The sequence below is a fragment of the Lepidochelys olivacea genome, assembly GCF_965140295.1.
Source record: "Lepidochelys olivacea isolate rLepOli2 genome assembly, chromosome: 7".
Classification (NCBI taxonomy): Eukaryota; Metazoa; Chordata; order Testudines; family Cheloniidae; genus Lepidochelys; species Lepidochelys olivacea.
In genome coordinates, this window is record NC_140417.1 from 117,109,437 (window position 1) to 117,133,188 (window position 23,752).

The 23,752-nt window shown below is 40.0% G+C and overlaps 1 protein-coding gene across 1 annotated transcript in view; it reads right to left on the bottom strand.

Annotated features, from left to right (window-relative positions):
- RBM20 (RNA binding motif protein 20) overlaps positions 1–22,104 on the bottom strand; it is a 164,269-nt gene extending 142,165 nt beyond the window's left edge. The window contains exon 1 of the mRNA XM_084634379.1: positions 21,927–22,104. Within this exon, the coding sequence (XP_084490505.1) occupies positions 21,927–22,069 (143 nt within the window). The 5' untranslated portion in view covers positions 22,070–22,104. The remainder of the gene's footprint in view (positions 1–21,926) is intronic.
- Between the last annotated feature and the right edge of the window lie 1,648 nt (positions 22,105–23,752).

The following is a 23,752-nucleotide window of genomic DNA, read 5'->3' on the forward strand; positions in this document are numbered from 1 at the left end:
AAATTATAACAAATTAAATTTTACAATTGGTCTCTGAAGTGAAATCTAAGATCCCAGTCCTGTAATGAGTTCCATGTGGTCTCATGACACTCTTAAGAAACAAAAATTGCACAACTAAGATGTTTAAATTAAACTAGCCACTAGGAGCACACAGCAAGTATTTCTTAAAAAGAAAACTCCAGTGCAAATGAATGGGAATGAGAGATACCATTCCCTTCAAGGGGCGAGAGCATAAGCACTTTTAAAAAATAATAATAGTGAACACATTGTGCAGTATAAAAATATTCTGTTATGCTCTTGCTGATTAAATAAAAGCACCATTTGCAAGTATGAAAAGTAACAACTACACAACATGCTGAGATGTGAAATTCTGCTAAACCAGAGGAAAATTGTTAATTATTATTATTATTAGCATTAGCATTGATCTGTAGCTCTCTAAGTGCTTTTCGGAAGCAGGTAAGCAGCATTAGCCCCATTTTACAGTTAGGGAAACTGAGACAAAGAGGTGATAAAGTGACTTGCCAGAGGTCACATAGCAAAACATTAGCAGAGCCCAAAATAGAATCAATGGTTCCTGACTTGTGGAGTGTTAGTTCTATATCCTAATCCCTAACCTGTGCTGCCTCTTCCCATCGGTCACTGAAGGCAGCTGTAGAATAAAAGCTTAACCTTGATTTGCCTCAGCATTGCACCATAAAATCTGTTGTCAAGTGAGAGGGTTCTCAGACTCAAGGTCCATGTTAAATACCAAACTGACTGTATGATGCTAAAATTCCAAGATACAACCACAGCAAATTAAATATGCCACATATACAGCTTTAATTCAGAGCGATTGGTACGTAAAACACTAATGGCTCATAATAACAACTACTTTCAATGCCCCTATATGAAGAAAACGTCATTAGGATTTTTAATAGTCTTAGATTGAAAATAAAATGTTTTATTTGGCTAGTAAATCTGTTCATGTAAAAACGTATAGCAACCAAATAAATGGGTAACATTTTCAAGCTGTTAAATACTAGCTACAGTTTCTAATCCACTCCTCACTTAATTCAATATTCTATTGAAAGGCACAGTGCAGCATTTAAAGTGTCTGCTGCATACATGCTAAAGCCAGTAAGATTTTTTAAACCGACGGTGGTGACTGCTAAACAGTTCAGCTATCTAAAGAAACTCCTTTAATTTATTCTTTATAAATGCCCATTAACCTCTCTACCATAATCGCTCCAGCCCATAAAATTTTCTTTCCGCTTTCTGAGAGAGCTTATTGGTTATAAGCAATGTCAGTGTCAGCAGATTAATTTTAAATAGCAATTGCTATGCTAATCTATTTATCCTTAATAGAGGAGTATAAACCTTGCATTAGCAAAAGTAAAGTTGCCTGAGTTTCATATGATTGTTTAGAATACATAAGAACGGCCATACTGGGTCAGACCAAAGATCCATCTAGCCCAGTATCCTGTCTTCCGACAGTGGCCAATGACAGGTGCCCCAGAAGGAATGAACAGAACAGGTAAGCATCAAGTCATCCATTCCTGTCACCCATTCTTAGCTTCCTATCCCTGTCACCCATTCCCTGCCCATCCCGGCTAACAGCCACTGACGGGCCTGTCTGCCATGAACTGATCGAGTTCCTTTTTGAATCCTGTTATAGCTTTAAAGACACAATTTATGGCTTCAGATTACCTGTTCGTGAGAATGCGGCGGTGTCTCTATATTAAACACAATTAGTCACGGTCAGTAACAGGGAAACTCCATGGATGGGAACCTGGTACAGAGCTACCACCCTGCCCTGGTGATGCTGCCGAAGTCCATGGACCAATGGGATGCTCCCAAAGGCACTGTGCCTCACTCAGGCTCCAGGCGTCCTAGAATTGTGGAAGCACTGATGCTCTGCTATCTGACCTTCCTTGGAAAGCGTGTAGCATATGGTCTCGTCAGTTCTGGACATAAATGCCCAGTCCTTGAGCTCTGTGAGCCCACAGAACACTTGTGTTCCATTGTTCCTAGTGCAAATCTTCCTCCTTCCACACCTGCATTGGAGCTGAGCACAATCTTGTTTTAGAAAGGCCGAGATAGCATGGACAACAGCTGTGATCACAATGGACCACTTTTTTCATAATTACAGTAAGATGGAGAAATAGAACTCAGAAAACCTACATTCTTTTGTATGTATTTGAAAACTTCGTCTCACAACTACTGTGCACCAAAGGTTCAATTCTGAAAGATGCTGAGTACCCTTGACTCTCAGTGAAGTGAGTATGAGCAGAGGGCACTCGACACTTCAGAACTGCACTCTCTACTTCTTGCAAAATCGGCCTTATAAGAGGGAAGTGCTTTGATGATCTATCAAGATATTTCCTGTTCTTTTCAGTGGCTATGAAATTTGTGGCTAAATATGAAGATTGCAGTAAAACTAAGGAAAGAAATACAAATAAATGGTTAATTTGTAAAAGGGTTTATTTTCCAAAGTGAAAATAAGGATCCATGTGTAGACTCGTGCGTTTGGTTCTGCATTCGTTTTACAGTGTACACACACACACGCAAAGCATGCATGCCGGAGAGTACCTTTAACACTTGTAAGGTGCTCAGATACCATGGTGTTGAGCACAGTGCAAGCACCTAGACAAGCAGATATTCCAGGCCCCAGTTCAGCAAGCCACCTGTGTTTGTGCTTTTCTTTAAGACTTTAATGAATGTTTAAGCATTTTCATGAATTCCTGAAACTTTGTTTCCTTACTGGGGCCTCTGAATTAGCACTGTGGGTATTTTAATTCACAAAAATTAACACAGTCAATAGTTTAACAATACTTATAGACACTTTAAAATGCAGACAGTTTGGTGCCATCAGCTGTAACTCTGTATATTGAAAAGGAAAGTAGATTCCATGCACACTCAAGTTACACTTCCTGAATAAACAGCAATCTAAGAATTATAGAGTCTTTGAATAAATACAGCTAGAACATTTAACAGAACAGATGGTTTTCCAAGGGTGTTCCGAAGAAGGAATGGGGGATGAGGCACATATTAGTAGGCAGACTATTTTAAGCATAAAGGTTGGCATGGAAGGATATGACATTGTGGCTCCAGGTTTGTGTTACTTGGCATCACTGTCTAGCTATCTGGCCATACTACTGTCTATCACCATGAAGAGCAACATGATACTCTATCCAGCAACAGAAATGTGTTATCAGCTAACACCCAAGTACATGGAATCTCAGGTATTTCTGGTGGGCAGGAGAGACAGAGATAAGCAGAAAGATGCCGTGCAGATGGATAGCATGCAGGACTTAGACAGGGGCCCAGGATCACTTGCATTACCAGCCCAAAAGATGGCACTCTCAGAACGCGTTTACTATTTTATTAGGCCCAAGGTAGACTTAAACATTCTGTAACAGGGTGGCTTGCCACTAAAGGGCTGACACTAGCCAATCTTGATTACAGAATGAGGCACACCTGGGTTGGATCAGGTAATTCCCTATAAAGAGCAACAAGGGGCAGCAGTTCAAGAAATTGTGGCAGAGTCTGCACAGAGTGAGGACAGGGTACTTCAGGGGTGACCCTGAGACCAAGGTAGTTGCTCACGCAAGGAGGCCTTGGAGAGACCTTGTCCAAGCAGTGAAGAGACTGCAAAGGCCCCAGGTAGGACAGCCTAGGAGGAGGAAGAGAAACCTTGTGTTGTGTGGATTTAGGAATGGACTTTGTTTGGGATTTTTAGTTTTATTTGCAGTTTATTTTCACCCAGTTCCCAAGGTGGTCTATTTTTACCAAGAAGAAGCCTGGGTGAAGTTTTATTTGAACACTCCAAGAGGGAACACTGAGGCAGGCTGTCTGTAACATGACCCTAGGCCACAAGGGGGCATGGGCACATAGGGGGCATTTGACCCTGCTACACATTCCCACTCTACACCATTCCAGGAGGCTTTGGACACTACAGGAAACGCCTTTCTAAACTTTCCTCCTCCTCCAACGTCAGTATCACTACCTAACTACAGCAAAACGACAGAGGGAGGCCTGACCACCACTTGAACAAGAATAATCAACAAAGGAATCCTAGCAGGGCACTGATGCAAACCCTAAAGCCTTGACTCCAATATGGGGTGGCAGAGGAAAGAGAGGTAAGAGGGGACCAAAGACATTATGCCTCGCTTACCCCTAGACCAAACCTTGATCAGGAGAAGCACTTCTGTTTCCTGTTGGAGACAAAGGAACTCGACAGAGTGAACATGGAAAACAACCAAGAAAGGTGGTGGCTTCTTCTCTGATGCATGAGTTCAAGATGAAACCTCTCAGATCCCTTACTTTTGAAAGCTCTTCTGATTAAATAATTTATTCAGTGTAGTAGTTTGGTCCCGAGGATGAGCCATGGTCTAAGACTCTTTGCTAAGATTCTCAAAACCTCAGCCAGCTCTGAACTTCAAAAGGTAAGAAATTGGGGAAGTCTTAAGAATGTGTGGCCATCTAAATTTTATACCATGCTCATCACCAAGGGTCTGCTTCCACATCCCAAAAGAATCAATGGAACAGAATCACAGAAATAATATATGCCCTCAAGAGTTTCCTTTTAAGTTTACCATTTATTTTACGGTAGTGTCCAGAGGCCCTAATCAGGATTAAGATTCCACACTGCTACACAAACACATAACACGGTCCACACTCCAAAGATCTTACAAGTTAAGGAGGCCTGTGCAGAGGAAAGATATACAATCTTTATATAGAGATGCAATTTTCCCCCTGATAATGCTAAATATATTATATAAGTGCCACTGATTTCCATGGCTGATCTTTAACCCATCATTAACTGGCTAATGTCTGACAGGCATCGTGGCAGAGAAGAGATTTGAAGGAGGAAAGTCCACTCACTATGAGATTGATCCAACTTCCACTGAAGTCACTGGAAAGATTCCCACTGAGTTCAGCAGGAGTTGGATCAGGCCCTGTATTCCCTCGTTAATGTGATTGTCTGAAACTAAGGTAACACACATCAAGAATCTGGGAGCAATGATTTCTCCCTGTGTGAACACAATGCTTTCCTATTCGTTTTCATGGTGGCCACTAGAAACTCCTCATGGGATTACAATATCTCAGGGATCAGAAATCCCTGTGTTCCAAGAAATAGCAGGTCTCTCAACATGACAAAATGTCTTGAATGAAGAAATGTCTTGCTAATTTATATATATTAGAGGGAAATGTTGTTTGGCATTTTTCTTTCAGTTTTTCTATGAATGTTTCTAAACAAAACACATTTTCATTTAGTTATTATTTGTGATTTTCATTTTATTTTTCAAAATAATTCAAAATTTTGAATATTTGTTTTCCTCCTCTTCACCATTGATTGCAAAAAGTCCAGAGACAGGATGGGGAGGGAGGGTTGTTGGGTTCCCCCCCCCTTTTTTTTTCTTTTTTCTCTTTTCTACTCTCTAATTTTGCAACTTTTCTAAAGCTGGAAAAGCTCTGAAGAATGACAAAAGGAAAAACAACACTAATTTTGCTACTCTCTAACTTTTCAAAAGGTTAAGAACAAAATGTAAAGTTACAGGGCGGGAAAGTTACCGTGTTTCATTTTTCCTTTTGTCACTTGCGACTTTTCCAAAGTTGAAAAGTTAGAGTGAAATAAAGGAAAAAGATGAAAAAATAAAGCCTAGACATTTTTCATTCTATTCAACAGAGTGGCAAAAAGAAAAAGGTACAAAGGTGAAAAACAAAGATCCAAAAATGTAAAATGTTTTTGTAAACCAAAATGGAACAAACATTTTAATTCAAATCAAAATAAAAATTTCAATTCTAATTAAATGAAATGAAAATTTCGTTCCCATCTGAAAATTTCCCATGAATAATTTCAAATGAAAATTTGCCACTTGAAAAAGAATTGGGGGTGGGAGAAGAGGAGTTTTTATCCAGCCTTAGCTGTAATGCTTCCTAGGAGGGAAGGAATTGTATAGATAATCTTTTTTATTTCTATTCACTCGGATTCTTGAAGATCAAGGCAGATTTTAAAGACACTGGCTGGCCTTCTATGGTGTCTCTTATCATCACTGGTTAGTGATTATATAACTACAAACTGACCATACAAAAAATGAAATAAATACAGGTAGCTAAAGAAAAGCATGTTACCTTGAGAGCCACACTGTCTAGCATGTACACAGAATATGTTAACACAGTTATAACCCAGTAATTTGAGGAGAGAATGTTTTGAATAAGTGGGTAATTGAGTTAACGGAGGCCTAAAGAAAGATTTCACACTCACATTCATATGCTAAAGCAATTTAAAAATAGAGTGCAAGAGCAGCCTTACTTCACTTTTTAATTTTAGCTGGGTGATGAGCGAGCCATAAAGACAGAGAGGCGCAGCAAAAATTTCTCTCAGCAAAGCGCTCTTCGTATTTTTGTACGAAGGAAATGCAGCAGATTCTATTAATAAACTGCTGTAGTCCTAGTTAAATCCGTACACCCTTTGAAGCAGGAAAAAGTTCTGGTTTACTTCCTTGGGCCACTCATGCTCAAAGGCACATAAATCAGTCAGAGAACTTTCAGAAATGATAGGCTGCTGAAAGGTTAACATTGCATGGGACAAGGGCAAATCTTTTTTTCAGTTTTTCACTGAACCATATATCAATTTCTAACAAAACCAAGTTTTAAAAAATGACCTCTTCATCTATTTTGAGGAAAAGAAAATTTCCTCATCCATAGACTCGGAGGTTTCAGGAACAAACATTGGTATTACATTCTCATCCAATGATGCATGAAACTGTCATATTGTTGTGAATGTTGTGAACATGTTGCCTTGTCTTCCAAGTTACCTGTGCCAGACTGAATAGGATATGGGCTCATTTTACTTATTGCAGACTGTCTCACTCATTATTTAAAATTGTGAGATTTTGATTAGCCCTCCCATAACGATAAAACCAATGCCCTCCATTTTTATCTGGGGAAAAAATTAGTTTTAGTCTAATTCTAAACAATAGGAGGAAAAGAGAACCTTTAAGCCAGAAAACACTTAATGATGTGAGCATAGGCGCTGACTCTGTGGGTGCTCTGGGGCTCAAGCACCCACCAAAAGAAAAAAGAAAAAAAGGGGGTGCGCAGCACCCGGAAGGCTGAATTAATCTTTTGTGAGCCCCGGCACCTGGACCATGGCCCTGTCCCCTGCTCCACCCACGCTCTGTCGTGAAGCCTCGCCCCTCCTCAGCCTCTTCCTCCTGAGGCCCCGCCTGCTGCTCACACAGGGAGGTGGGGGGGAGAGGAGCACTGACCAGCAAAAACAAAAGAAGGCACCTGTGGACATTAGGGGGGAAAAGAAACCACAAAAAACCCCACAGGCTTGGTTTAATTTCTGTACAATACCTAGGGTTTCCCAAAACCATAAAAAGCTGATGGACTCATTACTTCATCCATTGCCCTCTCTGATAGCCTTCCCCCACCTTTAATTTAGGGCAAGATAATCATCAAAATAAATGATTTAAGATTCATTTTTCCTACTATAATTTTTTCTTAAGTAGGGACTCATACCAAGCCAGATCCTGTAAACTCTATCCTCATGTAAGTGCTGGCATCCAAATCAATGGGACCACTTGGACCCACTGTTGCCATTCAGTGCCAGATTGTGAACCCCTTACTCAAGCTGGTGAGCACTTACTCAGTGAGTAATCCTGTCACTCCATGAGGAGTCTCACTATCTCAGTGAATAACTGCTCTCCAAGGGGTTCACAAGCTGGCCCATAATCACTTGCTTCCCACTCCTTCAACCCTAAAGGAAGAAACAGAGAGCTCATCGCTATATACTTCTTCCAGAGTTTGACAGCTGTATGTGCTCATATCCATCTTCTTCACATCGTTATTTTCTTATTCTAATACTGGTTTTGGCTGATATATTTGCTAGAGTCCTACCTCATTTCTATACAACACCATAAAGTTTCTTTGCTTTGCAAATCGTCCCATAAAAAATTTATGAGCTGAGGGATGTCTTCTTTCTTTCTGCCATCAGCATGGTTTCATCTGTCAGTGTAGTCCATACGAAAGCAATTAGTTTTGTTTCCTTTAAAACTGTGTTGATCTTAAAGATTTATCTAGTTTAAGTGTCTGATATCATAACTAGCTCAGACATCCTTAGGATCACATTTCTGCCACAAGAGTGTGAAGTTCTACTAGAGAGCTCATTGCCACAAATGGAATGCAAAGCCACTTGAAAGCAAGGACTGATGATGATGACGACTAACCCTATTTCTTTTATAATGGATGTCTATCAATCAAAGATGCTTCCTAGCAAGGAAACATTTTAAACAGACTTATTTCTGTCCCTCCATCAAGAGCACACTTTCAATGCACATTTTATCATGGCTCACTGCATCACACAGGCTTTTTATTGACCTTGCAGCAAGACCATTAGGAACACAATTTCAGGTTCTCTTAATATATAAATTTTAATATGAGTTCATCACTGGACAATTTTTCCCATCAAAAATTTCAAATTTGCCTGAGTTAACACCAAAGACCATTTTTCCTTCTTCCTTCCCCGTTGATAGAAAGTTTAGATATTGCCTTTCAAATTGCCTTCATGTGTAATGAAATACAGAAAAGGATTTACTGATTTATGTAAGAGCTGCTGATTTAGCTTCTGTAGAAAAGGCTGAAGGGATTCGGAAGACAGGATACTGGGCTAAATGGACCCTTGGTCTGACCCAGTATGGCCGTTCTTATGTTCTAAATTTGGATATAGTCAGTCAAAAATCATTTTGCATTACATTTAATTTCTCTTTGCCCAAGCCCAGGGAGGGAGGGGAGGAAATATTCCTTACCTTTGGCAGCGATCACCTTCCTACCCCTTCCCCTACACTACTGAGCAATCACCGCTCATTCCCACAAGGAAGTGCACCAGATTACATCAAATGGCAAGTACAACATTCACTCAGGATTTGTCAGGTGAGAAAGCAAAGCCACTTTTTATTCACTGCCTGAGCACTCAGCTCATTCTGAGTCTGCCCAGGCTTCTGGAACCAGTAGGTCATGATCCAAAGGCCAGTATAGTCAAAGGGAGTCTTTCCACTGACTTCACTAGATCCTGAATCAGGTCCCTAATTTACCTGGGGTGTTCTCAGAAGTTTGATACAGGCAACATCATAGCCACTCCGATACTAGTAGTAACTTGTCTGTTTCCAGCTGCATTGGTGTCCTGATGTCGATCTGAGCAATGGTTTTCAATTCCTGTCATACTAAAAGGCTTGTTTCATTTACCAGCCTTCCACTTGCATTTGCAAGTCTACTAGTGCTTTTGTTCTATGTTTGTACAGTGCCTGGCACAATGAGATCCTGGTCCATGTCTAGGGTCCAAGGTGCTACGGTAATACAAAGCACAAACAATAAAAGTAACTGAAGTCTTGCTGGAAGTGCCTGTTGATCCACCTACTGGCACCTGTGCTAGGATGCCAGCCCTTCTCTTAGAGTTTAGTGGTTACCCATATACTTGGCAACCTTGCTGCAGATAAATAAGTTTATCTCAGTATTTGCCGTTTAAAATAACGTCAGGAAATTGTGTGTTTCTCAGTGTAACTGGACTAGATGTGGATCTTCATCACTTTTAACTTTAAGAATCTTTTCCCTGACTAACTAGCTCTCTCAGCCATCGTGTGTGTTGTCGGGGAGAAGGTGGGAAGTGGGAAGTGATGTGCTGCAATTCTCTATGGAAACTTGAGAACTGGGGTCCATTTGTTACTAATCAGATCCTCTGACATCCCATACCTTGCCCACTGCGAGTGAATATGGGTCAAAATTGCCATTCTACAGTTTGGTATGGACAGCAACTTCCAATTTAAAATTGACTGGCAAAAGATATGCAGATAACGTAATGGTATATTTGTAATGAGATAACTCTAACAGTGGTTAGTCACATTAGACTTCCAACTAGAGCAGAGAAAGCTAAATATAACAAACTTTAAACTACAATTATTATAGTAGTGCCTGCCAGGGTTACTGTCAAGCATCTAATGGTCCATCAGGGATTTGTAGATCAGCTGTGAAAATTTACTCAAAGCTAAAACTTGCCAATCAAGTACTCAGCCTTGGGACATTGTTACCAACTCTAAGTTAATGGTGCTTTAACTTGAAGAAATGGTAAAGCAAAAACTTTTGTTTTCAACTCCACAAATAAGAGTGGTGTTAAATTAAAACACATGGGGAAAAAAATCTCTTACACTGAGCACTATTAAGTCAACAAGCAATATGGGTGAAGTCTTCGCCCTACCTGTTAAAAACCCTAGTAAACAACTGTTCATATACGAGGACAGGTGCAATGTTTCTTTACATCTGTAGCAGGGAGCCAGTCAAAAGCTCTACAACGAAGCAGAGTATACATTAGCTTTAAAGGAGAAAATTGTTCTTCCTTATTAGAATGGAGTTCCTTGTTTGAAGAAAGCAGCTGTCTCTTTGTCATGTGACCACAGTAGAGAACAATGTGAATTTTGCAACTCAGCCCCCAACCCCAGAGTAGTAGCCAGAGCCCCCAGTTAAGGTCACGGCCCCATGCGATTAGGCACTGCACACGTGCACAGTAACAGACAATACCTGCCCCAAAGATCTTACAATCTATTTTAACACAAGATGCAACAAGTGGATGGCGAGTAATCAAAAGGAACAGGAGGAGGAGAAGTGAAACAATAACAGGAGTGTTTGGTTTCAGAGGTTAATTGAGTGCACAGCTGGATGGTTCTCAAATCGTTAAAAGGTTGTTCTTGTTTTCAGTTAATAAATAAATGTGAATAGTCAGTGTGGACCCCCTGTTTCTAGCTATTCCATCCTACAATAGCTGTCACCCTTCCCCTCCCCGCAAATGGGGCTTTTGGATCACTGGATCTGTGTAAGCAGGGACCTTATGTCCTCCCTCCTGGACTGTCCTCAGTCAACTCCATGCTGGCCAAAACGGAGTCTGAGCGGAGACCCCATGCAGTCTGCCCATGTAGCCCCTACCATGGTACTTGAGAGATGTAGAGGGAAATGTATGGTCCTGATGCGTGTCACTCAGAGGGACACTTCCTTCATGCAGAATGAATTGGAGAAGAATTTTTTTAACGATCTCACACAGCAACACTGTGAAATCTTCATTAAATGATCAACATCCCACTCCAGTATTTGAAACCTCATCAATTCAAACTGACACAGCTTTACCTTCTGCTAACTCCAAGTATTCACAAGTCATGAATCAGACTGTAAAAAACTCATGAGATACGCTTAAAATTATGAGGTTTTCAAAAATAAAGGTTGGGTTTTTCTTTGCCTTCTGGTTTTTGAATCTGCAGGGTTCGCACTTTGTTTGCACTACAAGCATGAGGACCAAAAACTTACTTTTTATTTTTTCAAAAAAGAAACCTGACATTCTCAGGAGCTGAGGTTTTAAGCAAAACACCAAAAAAAATTGCAAGATTTGTGATAAAATTGTGCAATGTTACCAACTGTATTTACTTTCTAATGCATAGGATGAGTTACAGGTATAATAGCCAGATAACGGATCAGGTGAGAAGTTTTAAATTCTGTAATTGCTTATTTTTATGTCTGAAATCAGATAGCTATCATCATTACTGTGGAGGACCTTGGGGTGTGGAAGTTTATTGAGACTGGACACCTGCCTCAGCCCATCCCTCACCTGTTTCAAAGGCAACATTGTATAGATTTCTATTTTAATTAATGTTGGATCCTGTGTAGAATCTCCTCCCAGATACCATGCTCCTTTAAAATAGGATGGCACATGGTTTAGATGTTTCTTTCTTTCTTTGGCCTCTATTGTATATTTATAAAGTCTTTGTTATTAATTATTACTGTGTTTTAAGTGTTTTTGTACTGCAGCTCCAGTGCCTTCAGAGGCAAAGCTTAATGGTAATATTCAAGATGCTTTGTGAGGTTTGCTGAGAGGATTGGAGCCCATAAGTAACCCTCATGTGTGTGAATAAGGCTTTGCAAGATCAGACTCATAGTCTGTATACTATATCCAAAGAGGAAATAAAGTTGGACTGGCCACATAATGCAGGAATATGTAAATTACAGGAAAGCTGGTGTTTTATTCTGCATAAACTCATACTTGGATCATCTAAAATGCAACCATAAAATGAAATACAAAGAGTAAAATTATTCTATTTTACTTTCAAACAAGTTCAGTCCATTTTATTCTCTAAATAGAAATTTAGCTTGGACAATAATGAAGAATAGTCTTCTGGAACAAAGTTCAGTTTATTGAAGACATATTGTTCTATGGTTTGTAGAAGTTCCCCTCTTTACCTCCACTTATATTATTAAATATGAAATAGGTACATATTTGGCACATTAAGTATACATAGGTGATGAAATACACTAATATGTTCAAATGGTCTGCCAGTCCAAAGATTAGGCTATCAACTGAAAGTGTATAGTTTTTAATCACTATTGACTTTGAATCAAGAGCCATAGAATTTTTTTTTAATCTGTTCTATCTACAAACTTCTTTGTCTATTATGCTACTAAAACCCATCTTAGTGGGCCACGGTCTATTGCACTATTTGCAAATTTGTTCACCTCTAGACACACACCAAGGATGCCCTTCATGGCCATAAAACAAAGACAAGTAACCAAGGGGAAAACATGCAGCCGTTCCTGACCAATAAATGGTTCAGTAGAAAAATCCTTGCCAGGACATGATCATTAACATCAAGGGGGAAAATCACTGACAAAATAAGCAGTTCAAACGTAATAGAAGAGGTTAACTACATGGCTTTCTAAAATGTTTAGCCTCATGACACATTTCAAGAACAGCCAGCAATGGACATCAGCAGGAGGGTGGGCCTGTCCAAAAGACAGTAACGTAAACTGCAACGTAAAATAATGACCTTAAATAAAGTTGTAAACAGAGGAGAGAGCATGATGCTCAGTTACTGGCTGGCAGGAGGGTGGAAACCATGGCTGACCTTAAAAGAATGAACCAAGTGCCTGGGTGGCGAAAGAGTAGAGCACAAGTGGACGGCTCACAGTACTTGCATAGCTACGGTGTGAATTTTAAGATGTGTTAATGGAAGAGTTTAGGTAGGTAAAAGAAGTCAAGAGCTGAGACATATGCTGCCTCATTTACTAATATTTCTCTCCTGTTGAAAGAAGAAAAAAGAAAAGAAAAGAAACCCTCTCATAACTTCAGCCCCAATCTGAGATGTGTGTAATCTTTAACACCAACAAACTTCTTATGTTGGGAAAATGCATTTTTTGAAAATATTTCTGAATTGCATCCAACATCATCATCCATGCTGAGCAGGCTGAGTATGTAGTTGTGAGAATAAGGCTACTCATGTTTAATTTGTGGATAATGGAGGGAATTTCTCAAACAATTTCTCTATGCTCTAAGTTGCCAGCACTCAGTTTACTTCCAAGGAGAATAGGCAGTAGGGAGAAAGAGTATGCAGTATCCTCCATAGCATTAAAGAAATATACTGTATTTATTTGATATGCGTGCTCACAGATTTAAAAACAAAAGTTATGTTTTTAAAATGTAATGGTCTCACAACAACAAAGAAGAACAGGTTTCAGAGTAACAGCCGTGTTAGTCTGTATTCGCAAAAAGAAAAGGAGTACTTGTGGCACCTTAGAGACTAACGAATTTATTTGAGCATAAGCTTTCGTGCATCCGATGAAGTGAGCTGTAGCTCACGAAAGCTTATGCTCAAAGAAGAACAGTCCATTTACAAATGATCAGTATAACGAATCATACACATATTACTGAACTAGAAAATAACATCAATGCACTTTCCCCTAAAGAACACTACCTTTAAGCCGATACAGTTGCCTGTAAATAATGCTTCTTAGTGTGGAAAATAGATTCTGCTGTTTTCTCAGGTTACTGGTGCTCTGACATGTGGCATACAAAAACCCACACTGGGGCAGGGGGGGAGGGGGAGAGGCGATTTATTAACTCAATAAAGGAAGACTCAACTGCCAAGTTACTATTTAGACTTGCAAGTAGTTCAGTATTCCCCAAAATATGATACAAACGTTAAGAGAAAATGCATACTCATTATCAAGGCCCTATGTCCTAGAAGACATATTGGTCTTGAATTAAGTAGATCTGCCCCTGACTCCCACACCCCATCACAACATGCCTCCCCACTGTTCAGTAGAATCAAACCCAGGCATCCTCGGTGATGTTATATTCAGGGTATTTTACACTGCTACCAAGTTTCAATATGCTGCACATTTTTTGGACTGAAAACAAAAGGCTACAATGTGGGTATCTTGGGGAGAAGCCGGAGGTTTTGACAGAGAGGTAGGGAACAGCTGGGGTTTTGCATCTAGAATGCAATCAGAGTGAGGGGAAAGAGGGTTAAATTCCTCTTCTCACACCACTTCACTCATTCCCAGTATATGCAGGACATCCTAAACTGTGGAAGGAGTATGTAATCTGGGTATACCTATTAAAAAGGATCAGCAGTGAAAGAGTTATCCATATTACCATTTCAATTATCAATAGGCTGCAGAGTTAACACCACACTGATGAAAGTCAACCTTTCACTCCTCCTAGAGCTACAGATGCAAGCTGTCTGCAGACTCAGGCAGACATCCCTGCAAGCTTTTACATTTTAGTGGCTATCCTCACAACCACCCATAAGGGCGAGAAGTTTTTATTTGTGTAAATTATAGCTTAGATTTTGGAGCATCGTTTTGTGGCAAATTCAGAAAGACTGTCAGTTATGCTGCAATTTATATGTCCACATAATATCACTAAACATTGCACCCATAGTCTTTGTCAACCTAGTTGGCCTAACAATATGCTTATGAAGGAAAACTAAATGACAAAGTTGGCCCCTTTGAAATCTTTTGACTATAAGAGATAAACGGATGTGGTCTGATTAATAGGTGTTGTTTAAAGATAAAATAACTTTTAATCTAATGGTCTGCATATGGTCTAAACTTCTTTATGCAATAAGTCTGCCATGAAAAAATAGCCTCTGTGCATTATAATTACATCGACCCCCTAATCAAATAATACACTACAAAAGCATTAAGCGGTTTCCCGCAGTACGATGCAAAATGTGCATAATTCGCATTTGTTCTAATCACAGCCAGGAGGAATTTGTGAAATAGACTGTGCTTGATGCCAGAACAAACAAACTATTAAAAGTTTCCACAATACAAGAGGGCAGGATTGCTAGTTTTTACCACAGCATAAAGTGACAGCTTCCCATTGAGAGGTCATTAGTGTGATATAAAGAAAGCAGGGGCAGAGGCTAGATCAACTGTGTCCTTAAATCAAGTACAAAATGTTACAAAGAATGAGGTGGACGAAAGCAGGGGACATATACTCAGGAGGTGGGGGAGAAGAGCATGATAAAATGTCTAGCTGGAAAAGAGATGAAAAGAATTTGTTAGGATAAAAAAAAAATCAAGGTAATATCTGCAAAGTGCATAAAATGTTTCAGTCCAGTATAGTGATTGTTGCAAATAATGCCTCCATTCATTCCCCTCCCAAAACACATCTGTGTTGTCCTGTATACATACAAAGTGTAATATTAATTTTCTTTAAAGTAACTACTTCTAATTATTGTTTTGACAATTCCTTAGAAAGGATTCTTGCAATACTGAATCAAGGCTGAATTTGTCCACATACATTGGCTCTTTATACAGGAAAGAACAAAGATAAGAATGTCATATAGTCGTTTAGTGGTAGCGTCAATATGCAAGCTTATACATATCTACTGCTTTGAGCATTTGCATTCACAATGCCTGTAGCAAGAGCTGACTGCTTAACGAAGGCAAACATTTCCCATCTTCCTCACTGATGGGAACAGTAGTATTGAATTTCCAATAAAAAAAGAACTAGATCCACTCAATTTAGTAACCGTAAGAAGGAATCCACTCCCATTTGTTGTGTTCCATAAAACACTAATTATTTTAATTATTTCCTTATCCTGCTCCTAAAACATGGATTCATTTCACTTTTCACTGAAGTCTTTAGCACTGTAACTGTGGGCACTGCCTGCTATCCAGGCCAGCTGCAGTTCAGCAGCATTAAAATCTACCAAACAACTTCCATATTTGCAGGGTCATCCAAAATTGGATAATGACCATAACTAATCATAAAAGTTAGGCTCAATGGGATATTTGTGCACAGGGGGATTTTTTCAGGCTTATTAAAAAGCATAGTTCTGCTTGGTGCTCCACTTCTGTCTCCATCTCAATGCTCCCTCCTCAAGTCCTAAAACCTGTTGAGCTCATCTCAGGACAAAACTCTGTTCAGTTTTATTGTGTAGCCCACAGGAAAATTCCTGGATAAAAAAAAAATTCTGTAATCCTGGTTTCAGACAGTTATATTATTAAAATAATGCCATCGACTTAAAAAAAACCCCACACATTATGCCTGAAAATATGTTACCTACTATTGGCAGTAAACGTAAATGACTAGAGTAGAGAAAAAGAAATCTATTTTTCAGTTTGCTTACTCTGTGCCTTTGGCAGCACCTCGTACATAGTCAGTTTCTCTGTTTCCCATGTACAGTATTCCACACAGCCACAGGGGAGAGAAAAATATTTTCAGTAGGAAGTTATAACTAAGCCACAAGCACTGACAGGTGGACTCCAGGGCACCAGTAGTGCCTGAAAGGACTTTTAACTCATTTTGTTAAAAAAAAAAATTAAAAAATCAGATTTCAAATTGAAGTGACTCTTGAAATAGTTTTCATTTTGCGCTTGAATACTAGACATTGTCTGAGAAGGGACTCGTTTATATAGTATCAGTAATGCACTAGAAACTTCACAGATAAATACAAGTTACCGGTCCTGCAGAATGTAAAAACACAACGTACAAACAGCAGATGGGAGGACTAAGATGATGTAGTTTAGTAAAGCTCTGCTTAATACCACAATGCCAGTTTTGCTTGATCTAGTTTTTATATTCCCTTTCCAGTTTTGTGTTAATATTTCTTGGTGAAGAAGGCTACGGTAATTTTTTTTCATTTGGGACTGAGGGAAAAAGCAAAGAAGATCACATAGTTATAAGTGGCATTAACTACATTGTGATGGTTTTGTTGGATAGGGGGAAAGAGAAATGTAAAGAATCAAATTAACTCCTTTTTTGAAACTGTCATTTAAATCTGCATATAAATATGGAAAGTCTAGATCTATAAGAACAAAGACAATAAAAACAGTTTTTCCCCTAAAGTACCATTGTTAAATAGCAGCTAAGCATGCACTATATGTAAAAAGCTATTTGCCATGACTAATGGATATAATGACGTATGTTTAATATTTTCTCTCTCAAGCTAGTCCAAAGAGTCCTATAGTTGAAAAAAGTTACACTTATCAGCAAAAAAAACAAACCCCAGTAAGCAATATGAAAACTTGATGCTAACGTTTAATTTTTTAAAATAACAACTAAAAACAGATTAGTTAGATTTATCCTTTTCCTAATTTGGGAACAAGAGCTATTTTAGGATATAAGGCAAGGAAGCCTCTCTTAGATCTCTGAACATACTAATTCGTCTCACAGTATGTTTTCCTTCAGTGCTTGTTTTTCTCCCAACTAGATTCCTTATTTAAGATGTAGGGAGTAAAGGAAGGAATTCTGAAAATGTTCAGCACCAACATGTGTATCCCTAAAACTGGTCTAAATTGATGAGCACTTAGGCACAGATGTTGGAAATTTCATCTTCCTTCCAAAAAGTTCAAAACATGACAGTGAGGTAACATTTTCCCTTAGAAAAAAATATTTGCTTTGTTTTTGTCTCGTTATTTTAGATGTCTTAGATTGCAAAACAGATGCAATGAGCCTATGTCAACAGTATCTACCCGAGGCTACAAAACCGCGCCATTTTTGCTAGATATTATTATATCCATGATAAATTATTAAAACTGCAAGTGTGCAACTAATCATTTAAAATTTTCAATGCATTCAGTTACAATTAATGCCCTCAACTGTGTATTTACTCACAGCTTTTTTTAACTATGATTTTTAATACAGAATTCAACCCGCATTTCATGAAGTCTCTTTATATTTAAGGTAATAATGCTAATCAGTCTTTTCTCAAAGTTATTTCTAGCTAGTTGTTCTATTTCACAGCAGTGAACCATGCATCTTGGAAGCCAAAGATTTACCAGTACAAGTTTTTGCTTCTTCTTGATTCTTAAGCATTCCCATACAACCTAAGAACAGGTGATACAGTACAACACTGAACCAGGGGCTAAAATTGCTTTTGAACTGTGCAGTGCAACATCTAAAATATAAAACGTGTTTTGTAAAAGTGAACTTTTCTAGCAAAAAAGAAAAAAAGTTCAAACAGCTACTTAACATTGTTATCTACAGAATAGCTATTGTAGGTATTTTACAGGCTTCTAATATTTATTTGTTTGTACACTCCCTAGTATAATAGGCCATTAATCTCTGTTTGTCGTCCTGAGACACTATCACAGGTAGAAACAGAATACAATAAAATAATCATCATTAATAATTGCTAGTAATAGTAGAATGTTCCTTGCTTCCTTTCCTTAGCTAACATATTTATCATAAAATATCTGCATTTTTAAAATTAATCTTAAAAATAATATCAGTTAACCATACATTCCCCCCACAACACTGATCTCATAATCCGATGGCGTTGACCTCAAAGCCGTATTTTATTTCCATGGAATAAAAAGTCGTTTCCCAATGCAACTAACTAAATCACGCTTATGTTTGCAATTTTAAGCTTTCTATAAATCTCTTTTCAGGTGCTTTATTAGTCAAGACCAATGATGTTTTCAGGACCTAGAATTATATAACCAAGTGTAGACAGCAAACTCTATAGTACTATGTATCTTATTTCAGTAGTCAGTCTAATATCAGCAAGGAACCTGAAATACCTTAATTACATTTTATGAAAATATTATGAATTTAGGATGGAGAACCATTTTTAAAAATCCTTGGAAATAAGAAAGTTAGTTTATTATGTTCACATTGCAAGAGTTTAACAAAGATACTTTGTGTCAAAGTATCAAATTTCACTTCTATTAATTTTACTCAAAATTGCCGAACAGACTGTTTATAATAAATGGTTACCAAGTTACTCTTGTAAAGTGTTATTTTAAAATATTTTCAATAATCCCATCTTTATTTCACTGAAGACTGCAATAGCTTCTAACACTTTTATGGGGACCAGGGGAGCCAGAGCACTTAAAATTAAATCTAATAAATAAAAGTAACAAAATGGAAACAGACCCCCAAAAACAGTAATAAAAATAAATATATTCTGCATTAGGCTAACTAGAAAGTTGGCTTTCTAGATTAGCTGCTAGTTTTTTTACTGTGGTTTGGAAAATAAAAACAAAAGCTAAGCAAGTGTTTTAAAAAGGCAACCAAGAAATGCAGAACTTGTTTGAGGAAAAGAAAAATTCCTATAAGCAGTGAACTTTTCTAGTTATGAATCAGCAAGTCACTTTCCTACAAAGAGTAACAAATGACCATTTTCTTGTTTTAAGGCATCTTGTTTTGAGGATCATAATATCTGTCCTAATTTACATTTCATTTCATTTACATTAAAAAGCTAATTTGATACAGCATTTTTAAGATGTACCATTATATTTGTTATCTTAAATAACCAACATGTGAATCAAATATTCGGGTTATAAAATTAATTTCCAAATATTCCTCATGGAACAAAATACAATTTGCCATTATTTCCTACTTAATATACTTCGTGTGGGAGTGCACCAACTAAAATGTAAAGATGGAAGCACAGATTAAATTATGGAGCACAGTTACAAAATAATGCGATCAAGTTGCAGTGCCTTAGATAGAGATGTTCGACATTTGCCATTTTACGCCATGTTGCCTTGATACAGAACAGTTGACGCACACCGCGTTCTTTAAATTGTCTTCTTAAAGATAGACTTGAAGGGAGACTCACATTTCAATTTTTACCCAGAATTTGCCGTCAGAAGCGATTATCAAAAATGTGATGGCATTGTACCATCACGTACTTCCTAGTATTAAACAAAAACCAGAAGGACAGTCATGAAACACCTTGACGTCTTCACCTCACTAACTTTTGTGTTATGTGCCATATAAAATCTTGATAAACAATAAGATATCAGGGCCATCTTTAGAGACTGTCATTTAAAAGTTCAGACAGACTTTGTGATGGTTTAGGAACAAAAAAGTGGTTTGTGGCAGGATTACAATTTATGTATATAGTAGCTCTTCCGTTACCCAGCTGAACTATATGATACTAATATTATATAAATACTATATTTCTGTATATTATACACACTAATATTTCAAACTGAAGTTCAGTTTCTATAAGAATAATTGGCGTGAACACATATACCAAATATGGGAAAGTTTCATATATAAAATTATGCAGCCTGCTTCAAAAAACACTGTTGACTTTTAGTACCACAAACTAAAGAGACATCTTGGAGAGACTGCTTTCATTCACATTTTAAAATTCAATTAAATACACAGATGTTCATCTTAAAATAATGTTCCATATGTCTGTGTATAATAAACATTGTTCTGTTGAATATGTTGGGGAAGGAGGTTGAGAGTGTTTGCTCTGTAGACTTAATCTTGGCCATACAGTAATATTTAAAGAAAATTGATAACTTAAAGGAAATATGTTCACTTACTGATAAAGTTCTACAATTATCAAGCTTAACTAGTAGGTTAGTATTACTTTACAGTGACTCAGGCTTTGTTTGATCACACCAGAGATTTACTTGACAACTGAACACAAGAACTTAATACTTGTTGTGGCCTGGACCATTATGTCAAAATTGCTTAACACTCAACCTCTTTTCTAACCAACAAAGCAAACAGCAGATCTTAAAACAAGAGGGTACTAGTCTAACACTTCCCAAATTGATATTTACTAGTGTATTTTTTACTGCCAAAATACGAGTCTGGATTTATTTATTTTTTAACATAAAGCTATGACCAGAGCAAAAAACCAAAAATTAGATACAGAACATGCAATTACCTTATATCAATACAGTATCCATTTTTATACAGTATTCATACTTCATGTACTAATTACAGTGCATTTAGTTAGTCTTTAACCCTCTGGTTTAACCCAACAGAAAATAGGTATCACTCTTAAGCAACTGTATGTGTCAGGGGTATTTCTTCCCCTTTTGGGTGGGAGAGTAAAAAAGTAAAATATCAATAGGGGTTTTTTATTACCATCATTACACCCATAGGGGCGAGGGAGAGTCTTTTATGCATGGGATTGGTAAATTTTCCTAACTATTCGTATTTCTTGTCTGTACCGGCACTATACTGACTCCGCTCATTGTAGGCCTGGTGACTATCCCTTTTACAACTCATGCGAAAACAACTTTTCCCTTTATGAATTGTGCTGAACGCAACAACAAATAACAACAGCCACAAAAGCAAAAACATTTCAGAAGCGTCCAAAGACAATCCGAAAATCTAGCACGAAGTGAAATGGATTATAACGGACCCCATACGCTGAACATATGTGGGCGCTGGAGCCCCTGTTTGAAAGGAAGCTCAGCCGAGCACCAGGAGTAAAACTTAACCTGGCTGTTAAACTGGAGCGGTGCTGATCTTTGGCGGGATGACGGCATGTCAACCAGAGGAACAGAATTGAATATGGCTTGTCCTGGGGCTTTGCCTACGGCCCAGAGGGTGGCATTTGCTTCCCGCCGGTACCTAAATTAGGAGAGTGGAAAACAGCGATCGCCGTTGAAAACACTTAGCTACAGGACCCTTAAGGATTTGCAGGCGCCAGACCTGCCAACGCAGCCGGGCTAGCAAGAGCAGTCAGCCGGGGAGGGAGAGGCTGCACACGGACCCCCGCAGTGCGCTCCGCTGTCCGTGCGAGCCGTCGGCGCGGCGCAGAGAGCGAAGGGGAAGGGGAAGGGGAGCGGCAGCGAAGAGCGAAGTTTGACCCCGCTCCGGCGCCCAGCCGGGGAGTCCCCGGCGCGCCTCTTACTTGTGGATGAGCCGGGGCAGACGGGGCGGCGGCATCCCTCTGCCGGAGGCCGGGTGGCTGGCGGCCGCGGGGCGGGCATCGCGGTCGGGCTGTTCGGAGCCGCTGGGGGCCGGGGCCTGGTTCATGGTGGCAGCGGGGACCATTCAGCCGGAGGCTTCCCCCCCCCCGCCCTGCAGCGATGGGGCCCCGCGGAGCGCGCCGCGGAGCCAGCCCGGGGAGGGAGGGAGGGAGGGAGCAGAGCCTGGGGGCTGGACGGCCCGGCCCACAGGAGCCACCCACCCCCCGGCCGGCCGGCGAGGAGGCTGGCGGCGGCCCTAAGGGGGCGGCCGGGGGCGCCTGGGGACCAGCATTTATGACGATGCCTGGTGCAAAGGAGCCAATGGGAGGAGCCCCCCCCCCAGCACCTGGGAGTCCCCTACTGCTGGGGGGCGCAGTGAGCCGGGACCCCCCCCTCCTTCCATCCTCCTCCCGGCCCGGGGGGCGCAGGGAGCCTGGACCCCCCCCCCATCCCGTCCCTCTCCTGGCCTGGGGGGCGCAGGGAGCCGGTACCCCCCCTTTCCAGCCTAGGGGCCTGCAGTGAACCAGGGCACCCCCCCTTTCCGTCCCCCTCCCGGCCTAGGGGGTGCACCGCACCCACTCCTCCCTCCAGGGGTGCTGGAACAATTGTTATAGAGGGGGTGCTGAAAATGGAAACCATATATTTCGTTTCAGAGTAGCAGCCGTGTTAGTCTGTATTCGCAAAAAGAAAAGGAGGATTTGTGGCACCTTAGAGACTAACCAATTTATTTGAGCATGAGCTTTCGATGAAGTGAGGTGTAGCTCACCACAGCTTATGCGCAAATAAACTGGTTAGTCGCTAAGGTGCCACTAGTCCTCCTTTTCTTTTTGCATATATTTCGTTGTTATTACTACCTTCAAGCCAGGGGGTGTTCCCACACCCCCAGGTCCAGAACCCCTGTCTTCCTCCCTACTAGCCCTCCAACTCTCAAATCCTTTGGGGACAGTGAGTCAGGTCCAACCCTGCTCTATTCTTCCAGTTGTCCTCTCACTCCCCTCCCCATCATCCCCCCAGGTACAGGGGCAGGGGGAGCAATGCTGCACCCCAGGGGAGGTGCTGTCCAGAGCCCTGAGCTTCCTCCCCATCTCTTAGAGGAGATGCTGCCCTGTGCTCTGCCTCAGCAACAGCTGGAGCTCCTTGCAGCTCACCATCTTCCCTCTCCCTCTGCACAGCCCCAGAGAGCCTGCAGCCCACTACCTTTTCTCTGCTTTGTTCTCCTTCTTCACAGGTGCAGGAGGACACCCAATGGTGGCTTCTGCAGGGGAACTGATTGTGTCTCTGGGCCTCAGTGGTATCTCTGTCTGCCTCCTATTTAGGGTCCTGATGACCTGTAGCAAATTAAATATATATTTTTCATCTTTATTACAGTAGCACCTAACTGTTCTGGAAGTTGTACCTATATGTCTATACAAAGGGAATCATTGGCCCAAAGAAGCAATTTGACCCATATTTCTACAATAATCATACAAAGCATTCCAATGAAATTTTAAGGTTTTGCATTGCAAATTGGTTGCTCTCTGGGTCCTTTCTTGGACACTATTGGAGCTCTGAGCAGAGATTCCATTTCCTAATCCTTACTAGTTTGAAGGGTGCTGTGTTCTTGAAGTCTAATTGACCACAATCACATCTATCTCTCCCCTCACCTTTATTACTAGTGCCTTAGTTGTGGTTGGGTATGGAGGGAGGGAGAGGTTTCTGCTGCTGGCATACCACTGTTCCTTGTGCCCAAAGTATAGTGAGCTTCATAGTCCTCTCTTCTTTTTGTGAT